The 8721-nt window shown below is 46.1% G+C and overlaps 1 protein-coding gene across 1 annotated transcript; it reads left to right on the top strand.

Moving 5' to 3' along the window:
• The first annotated feature begins 1702 nt into the window (after positions 1-1702).
• Positions 1703-2888, top strand: LOC118227462 (uncharacterized protein CG45076-like). Its single transcript, XM_035417957.1, has 3 exons — positions 1703-1830; positions 2402-2828; positions 2879-2888. Exons 1-3 carry the CDS (start codon positions 1767-1769, stop codon positions 2886-2888), a joined length of 501 nt encoding a protein of 166 aa, XP_035273848.1. The 5' UTR covers positions 1703-1766.
• The last annotated feature ends 5833 nt before the right edge of the window (positions 2889-8721 follow it).

Raw genomic sequence — 8721 nt, 5'->3', positions numbered from 1 at the left:
TAGCTGTAAATCATATGTACCATTAATATAATATAATATATCTGCAGCCACCCAAAATCCAAAATGTAGCAATTGTCCCTGTAGTGGAAATTAACATTGTCTCATTGGCATATAATTGTTATATATTTATTGAACCCCTAAAGCTCTTCTGATACGCGTGTTAAATCATATTTGTAAGGTATCAACCACCCATGGAGTCCTTTCACACTTTTTCTGTGTATGATGATTAACTCATTAAAGCCAGGTCATGTGACTTCAGCACGATGCTTATCATTAAGAGCTCCTGAGAGAGACAGCGAGGCCAGCTTCTATAAAAGCTCATTCCATCACTCATAAATCAGGCAGAATCAGGTCTGCTGTGGGAGCGAGCGGCCACTGTGTGTGTGTGTGTGTGTGTGTGAGGTGTCTATGTGCGGTGTGTGTGCCTATGTGTGGTGTGTGTGTGTGAGGTGTGTCTGTGTGTTGTGTGTGTGCGCTCTGTGTGAATGGATGGTGGGCGAGCTCACATCCTGTAATCCCCCACAGTCACCAACAAAATCACAAAGCCACACACAGCCTGGTATGGGAAGGCACAATGTGCACTGCATGTGACTCCATTAAAATACTCTGCTTTTAAGTATCGCCTTCACAAAGACGCTTATGGGTCAGGAGCACTGTAGCGCTCTCAGAGCAAGAAAGGGATACTGAAATGTTTTTTTTTTGTTTTTTTTTTTTAACAGAAAGACGTTTTAGAAGTCATGCTTCTAAAACACAAAGGAAATACTTGTGCATTGATTAAAGAAACATGGCTTGAAGGTCCATGTGAGAAATGAATTCATTTCTATAAAACATCTAGAAATGTATTGAAAATGTAAAGCTGGCTCTAATTGTAACGATTTTGGGGGGAAAAAATGGAAAAAGTCAGACACAGGTATTGCATAAGCAGAACCAGGCTGACATGTAGCCAAGCTGTGTTATATGACAGTGTACATCATGTTAGACATCACTGCCAGGCACATTTCTCTGTCCTTCATTGTATTTTTTTTCTAAGCACTTTCAAGGCACATACAAATTGAAAAGGGCAATGCATTTCCTAGACTGCACCGCATTTAACTTTAATTCCCAATTAAAGGCAAACACTATCATCTTCTCAAGCAATGATTTGGGATCACCCAACTTGCCAAGCCACATTTGCATAATAAATTTGCATGTAATTGCATTTCATAGTTAAGGTGCAAATGCTAACTGAATGGAGGCCTCAGCCAGCATAAATGTCAAACAACTTTGTCGTTCTTAAGAATCACGAACCCAAAAGAAAATATGGTGGGGAAATATCAGTTATAACCGCGGTGCACTGTGGCATTTGAATTTTAATTCATGTCATTCCCTAGGTTCAGTGTCCAACGGGACATTTTTACATCCAAACCCGGCACCCGCTCCCTGTGCCTGAAATATCATTTATTACCGCCTGTGCCACAGCTCACACGCATCTGCCACATTACAATTCACCGTGTGTGTGCGTGTGCCACATGCCGCGGAATCTTCGGAGGGCCGGTCGTACCATCCCGCTAAGTATTTCGCGGCAACCCGCCACTTTTCCAGCGTGCGGTACACCCCCTGGTCGCCCGAAAGACGATATGTAACATGGCGTCAGATCCTGGCTTCTAAATATCGCCAGCCCTGAAAGTCCCTTCGTCAGTGCCAAACAGCAGAGAGACCCCCGCACACCTCACACAGCTCTTTTTTTTACGGACGCACCGAGAGTCGGAGGATTTCTGCGAAACGCAATGGACGCCGCGCCTCGCCTGGGACTGTTCTCCATTCTGCTCCTGCACATCTGCCTGCCTCAAGGTACGCTGCCTCCATTTTGGCTCTCTTTAAGCGCGTTTCCGTGAGAAACTCATCTCACGCTAATGAGTCACTCCATTAGCGCTATTCACTGGAATATTTTGAGTTTTTTTTTTTTTTTTTTTTTTAAATAACACACCTACTGCATTTCTTATCAACTCTTGATGAATGTAATTAAACCATTTTTTGTTTTTATAGTATGATTCCGATGAAAGTGTGATTTGAAATAGAAATTGATTGCCATCGCTCGGGTTCTTACGGTTGAAGCTTTTTTTGGGTTGAAATCAGAGGTGCATGGATCAAGGGATGTTTTAGAGATGTGCACGCTTCGAAAGAAACTGTGAATTAAATCACTTTTATCTTGAATGTGTCTACTCAAGTGTGCACTAAGATCTCTGCACAATACACAATTAACGACAAACAATGGAGTGCCACTAGGGCATTAAGTTCACTTGTTCTTTTCTGAGTGATGCACACATCACATATAGCAGCTCCCATTTTCAGCCGCAATGAATCGATCGTGTTCTGATTATTTTATCACTCTCTCTTTCAATCTCTCTTTCTCGCTGGGAAGTCCTGGTTACCGCGGAGACCCCTCAGGTGCCGGAGTCCATCTTGCCTCCGACGGAGGTCATCGCACAGGAGGCGGAAGTTACCGAGGTGACGCTGAGCGCGCCGGCGGTCGAGCAGGAAGCGGCGGCGCAGGACGTGACGCAGGAAGCGGCGCAGGAAGTGTCACAGGAAGTGACGCCGGACGCCGAAGAGGTCGCGGCGCAGCGCGTCCCGGAGGACGCGGCGGAGGAGGCCGCGCCCGAAGCCGCTGTCGCCGAAGCAGCGGACGCCGCGGAGCAGGAAGCGGAGGCCGGCGAGGAGGTCAGCCAGGAAGTAGCGGCGGAGCCCGCGGAGGAAGCCGCGCCGGCGGTGGAGGAGCCGGCTCCTGAGGAGGAGGCGCAGGAGGAGGCGCAGGAGGTCGTGGCGGAGGTGGCGGTGGAGGCGGGAGAGCCAGCCGCGGAGGCCACGGCGGAAGTCGCGGGAGACGCCGGGGAGCCAGCCGCGGCTGAGCCCGCTCAGGAGGAGGCGCCGGCGGCGGGGGGGGACGCCGGCCAGGAGGACCCGGCCGTGCCGGACGCTGCAGAGGAGGCGCTGGGGGAGGTCAGCCAGGAGGCTGCCGTGGAAGAGGGGGTGGAGGACGGAACGCAGGCCGTGGGGGAGAATGCGGAGGAGGTGGCGGTGGAGGGGAATGAAGAGGGGGCCGCACAGGCAAGTGAGACAGAAGAAGCAGGTAACTCTCCCGAATCTGGACCATGCAAACTCAGCTCACATTCACTGCAGGCTTACTGCCTGTGAAACTCTGAATGTGTTATAATAACCACATTACATAAATATGAATATAAAAACTAAAATAATATCTGTGTAGTAACTGGGGAATGAATGGCATTACCAGTTCTGCCGTATGGTCTTAACTTGCGAGTATCCTGTACACCAGGGGTGTCAAACTAAATCCCCAGGGGCCACAGCATCTGTGGGTTTTTGTTTAAATCAGCTGCCAATTAAGGCCCTGAGAACAAAGATGTGTGGAAAGTTTTAGCCAATCAATGACCTAAATGGACCACTGGTGCTGAGAACACCCTGAAAACCAGCAGACACTGCAGCTCTCCAGGACTGGAGTTTGACACCTGTGCTGTAAAGCATTTCCTCTTTGACAGAACCACCACACTGGGTCATTTAATTGTTATAACTGTTGTCCTACAGAGCATATTGGAAGGGATATACCTACAGCAACTATCTGTGTAACACTATCACCAAGAACGTATCAGCATTTTACTGCATTAGAACCCAAAAGCTGGAGAATGGTCCACCTACTCATACACAATAAAATGCTAGTGCTAATTCAACTCTGACAGAGTACATGACAAGAGCATGACCATATATGCTCTGTAAGAGTTGATTTAACACTGGACATATTACTGTGTATTAAGACTGGCACGAAGCATTTACTATACCGTCCTGCGCATGCTCTTATGAAATGTTAAAAATAACAATGGTGGCCCCTTAAATCGCACTTCAAAGTGCGTCTCGTCAGGTGCGATCAGAGGGAAGGAATGTGACGGGGCAGCACGGAGGGCGCGGGTCACATTTCCAAATTATGATTTTTACTGCGTTCAAGTCCCTCCGCCCTCCGGATTAGCGCCCCGCCAGGCATGTGACCCTCTCAGCGAGGGAGTGAGGGAGGACCGTTCTCCTGGGGCGGTGCCCAGCCGCGCGGCCGGCGCTAAAGAATGCTAAAGACTATTCTGTTCATCTCTCGATCCAGCAGGGTTTCAGATACAAACGCTGTGGGCTGTTTAAATGCCGGAAAGTATCTTTTTTTTTACTGACATTATCTTTCCCTTGAAGACGTTTCCCATACAAAAAGAATCCCTTTCGGTGTAAAAAAAAAACAAATAAATATATGATTAAAAGCATTCCATTGCAGAACGCCTTACATGGTTACCTGTGTATTTAACAGTAGTAAACAGCCCAAAGGTAGGGTGTTACATGCTGTGTATTAACAGGCTAGCTCGCTAGTGATATATTTAACTATCTCTTACTTAACCCAGCACAGGCCCCTCCCATAACAGAAACAGCATTGGGACTCGGGAGGGTGACGGGCATATACAGTATGTGTGATGGGGGGGGTGGGGAGCGGGGCAGGGGGGGGAGCAGGGGGGTGGGGGTACAGCAGAGAGAGAGCAAGGCCTCTGCTCAATTTTCGCCGGGACGCTAAATGCCTGCCCCCCTCCGCAGACCTGACTCCCGGGCCAGCTGATACTTACGTGCCAGCGCAGTCACAGGACCCCGCCATCCCCGCCGTCGCCCCCGGCCCGCCGGAGGAGACCAACCACGTGGGCGGGGAGATCATCCAGGAGTCAAATGACTTCAACGAGATCATCACGTCCAAGGACGAACTCCTCAACCTGGTCCCCGCCGAGCCCGTCCCGACCCCCAAAAACACTGCGGAGGAGGAGGTGGAGGAGGTGGAGGCGGTGGAGGCGGTGGAGGAGGTGGTGGAGGAGAAGGAGGTGGTGGTGGAGGAGGAGGAAGTGATAGAGGTGGAGGAGGAAGTGATCCCAGCCACGCCCGCCGTGCCCCTCTTGGAAGAGTTGGGCGAAGAAAGCGAGCTGATAGAAATCACAGCCGAGGGTACGGTTACGACAAACCTTCTCGAAAGCACCCCTCAGAAACAGAGTCTGAATGGAAACGGCAGTCAATCTGCCAGTACCATGGGGGTTTAAAATCCTCCCAGTGCAGTTTACGGCTGTCTATTCCACCTCAGACGTACACACAGTTATGCAAACTATCCATCCAGACTGTGAGAGTGTGAATGTGCGTAAGTGAGGACTGATAAGAGCACTCCAACTTGCCTTTTTATTTTCGTGCATGTATGTCTGTGCGTGTGTGTGTGTGCTCTAACCTTTAGAATCTTTTAATTCTCCCTACTCTAACCCTTATAGAGGGAACAGCCTTGGGTCTGGAGGCCTGGAAGATCGGAGCCATCTCCGCCGCCGTGTTTCTCTTTCTGGAAACAGTCGTCATTATTGTTTACTTCCTCAAGTGCAGGAGAAAAACGGTCAGGTAGGCTTTTATTTTTATTTTTTTATTTTCTCAGTTCTTTAAAAAAAGTGGGATGGGCTGGTGATTCCGATCAGTTGTATGCATACATGTTATCAAATCGTAACAGAATTATAGGCCTACCATATTTTACACCTTTTTTATTAAATAAGGGAATCTAATTACATTTCATTTTAAATTGATGGGTATTTGGGGTATTGGGAATCTAAAAACATCGCCCCATTAACCAATCACACCACATCGTGCTGTTTTGTGGGTTATGGGTTATCCCGCAGGATTAAATCCAGTAGCAGGATTTAAATCTGCAGATGAAATGAATCCCGCGTTTTGATTGGCCGAATGTGATTTTCTTTCAGCGGGGCCGTGCCAGTAAAGGCATCCGAAGACTGTGAAGCCGCTCAGACTGCCAATGAGGAGGCCGAGGAGAGCAGCCCAGCCGCCGACGAAGACCAAACACAGCAGTACGTACACACCCTGGCCCGCATGCACGCATGCATTCAACAAGCTGCACGACGTGCATGCACGCATGCATTCAACAAGCTGTACGATGTGCATGCACGCATGCATTCAACAAGCTGTACGACGTGCATGCACTCATGAATTCAACAAGCTGCACGGCATGCATGTACTGAACAAGCTGTGCGACCCATGCATGCATGAAAGCACAAGTGCAAACAAGCAGGTTTAACCAATCATTTAAACAGCCTGCCATATAAATTTTTTTTTTTTTTTTTTTTTTTACAAATCACTGTTAGTAAAAAAATGGCTACTGTCATCAGAGGAATTGCTGCTGTTCACAAATACTAATTTGCTATTGCTGGGGGATTTCAAACAAGCCCTGTCTTCACCCACTTGCGAAAGCAAGAGTTCACAACAATCGACAAATCACTGGCATGCCTCGATCAATAGGCCTTCATTTAAAGACTTGTTGTTTCCTCAATCCTTACAATTTCTGAATCTGGATCTGAATATCAAATAAACAACTGCAGACATCACTGTTATTTCAGTTTTGCCATTTCCAGCCATTAAGTGCTCAGTCTTTATAATTTCAGGCCTAGACTGCACATTCAGACTTCAGCGTCTGTACCATCTGTTTGAGGCAGGCGGACCGCGATGTTCCACAGGCAATTTAACTCAAATGCGCGTGTTGACAATATGGTGAGAATCCACGGGCCACCTACTCGCAACGTTCGACAGTAACTTGCTAAAAAACAAAAAAAAAAAAAGAAAAAAAGAAAAATGACACAACGGTTATTTTTTTCTTTTCTTTTTTTAAAAGAGTACTACAGTTACATATGTCCCCTTACAGGTCAGAATATACGTATGCACGTCCAGAAAAGGATGCTGTAACTAATCGTTTGTACAAGTTCCAGATTCATCAACTGAATCTCAAACCAACAGTTTTGAAGTTGAACAGTTTACCTAATATTTGACCTAGTGATTACTTTGAAAGAGGAGTTTAAAGAACCTGAGATTGTCAAGGTCATCTAAAACAACAGATGTGTTTAAATGAGTACTAAAAGCACGTAGTCAAAACTGAGACGATTTCAATTCAACAGGTATTTCAGTACGATGGTGCAATATGGCTGTACAGCTGCACGTTGTTTAAACGTGGTTTAGCTAATAATATTTTGAATTAGGGCTTGTTAGCAGTCTTTTGTGTCATACAACACAGTATTTTGACTGTTTGTCAACGGTGAGAGTACAATAAAGCAACATTGAAAACGTGTTTGTGTAAGCGCGGTTCGCTTGGCTGGTTCGCCGATAAAAACAAAATGCATAAAAAGAACCATTGCGAATTAAAATCTATAGGCACAAAAGCGATACCAAACAATGTAAATCATAATTTGTAAAGTATAGCTGACCTACCAACAAGTCTAATCTCTCCTGGCGGCTCTGTCAGCAGCCTGATTTAATACTTTCAGGAATTTACCCGCCTCCAGCAAACCAGCTGATGGGCACGAGACCAAAGCTCAACTCGGCAGTGCTACGCCGCCTCGAGCGCTCATTAGCATATCCTCTGCACAATAATCAATTGAGTCTCGCTTTTAAGTGATGATGTCGGTGATGTCACTACAAAGTACGACGTACAATACACATTTAATTGCCTTTTTTCATGCGAGTTTTGCTTTCTGAATTTTTGATTTTGTAGGAAAGCTGGCAGATCCATTTATCATCCTCAAAAGAATTGTAGGCCTACTTTTGCTGAACAAGTAGCCTACCTGCTCATACACTTGTTAAAACAACTCATGTCTTGTCATGTCGTGTTATTTTCTGTACATGACTGAGTGCAGTTAGGAACAAAATGACACATGTATGGGTTGTTTTAACACATCCTTTAACATTGGAAGACAGTAGTGTCTTTTTTCTTCTTCTTCTTCTTCTTCTTCTTTTAACATGAAGGCCTGCTCTTCCAAGCTGCAAAATCCCTACTCTTTGAATTACTGACACAGTTGTTTCCTTCAATGTTTTCAGGAACAATATCTCTGAATCTCTGGAAATGTCACAGTTTCAACAAGAGGAGACCATGGCAGACATTCCTCTAGATCCTCCTGCAGAGCCCAGTCCCGAGGAACCGGCAAACGATGTCCGCACCTCTGTTCTGTAGAGGCCCCTCCATTTCTAACGACCCCCTCCTCCTTTTTCTAATCCGTATTTTTGTGATTTGCCGAGTTACTGTCCGTATTTGGTGAGATAATTCTGTCCTGTGTGGCTAAATCAACTGTAGCTAACTCATTGTGCGAGAAGAAAAAACTATTGTTGCATTGTCCACTGTTAAATGTTTGTTTGTTGATACAAGGTGTAAAGATGCAGTTTCTTGTCCCTGCATAGCTACTTATATCTGTTTGTTTAATTATTGTACCGTGTTTCCCGTTGCATGTGCCTTAACAACAGGGTACATCCGTGTGTTGCTATGGCTGTGCAGTTATTTGCATAATTCAAGTTACCTCATGTTTCAGCTAAATGCACCCACTCTGACCTCTATCCTGAAAAAGATACACATCTACACGTCCACAAGCGAACACACATATGCATCCATACATGTACACACACACGCACACACACACAAACACACACAGTTGTATATGCACACATACTCACTCTCTCTCTCTCTCTCGCTCTCTCTCTCTCACACACACACACACACACACACACACACACTGTAAAATGTAATATACTGAATTGTGGAAAAGGGAATAATTATTTGTTACTGGGTCCACCTGTGAACTGCTGTAGTTCAGGGAAGTTAACACAAAAAAAAAATTATAGCAAGTACTGTAG

Source organism: Anguilla anguilla, chromosome 5 (assembly GCF_013347855.1).
Source record: "Anguilla anguilla isolate fAngAng1 chromosome 5, fAngAng1.pri, whole genome shotgun sequence".
Classification (NCBI taxonomy): domain Eukaryota; kingdom Metazoa; phylum Chordata; class Actinopteri; order Anguilliformes; family Anguillidae; genus Anguilla; species Anguilla anguilla.
Note: the sequence above shows the minus strand (reverse complement) of the source record. Positions and strands in the feature narration are given on the sequence as shown.

Excerpts from the sequence above, each read along its gene's own strand:
- LOC118227462 (XM_035417957.1), top strand. The coding sequence starts at position 1,767 with ATGGACGCCGCGCCTCGCCTGGGACTGTTCTCCATTCTGCTCCTGCAC. Across the intron at positions 1,831-2,401 it reads GCACATCTGCCTGCCTCAAG|TCCTGGTTACCGCGGAGACC; the intron begins GTACGCTGCCTC and ends CTCGCTGGGAAG.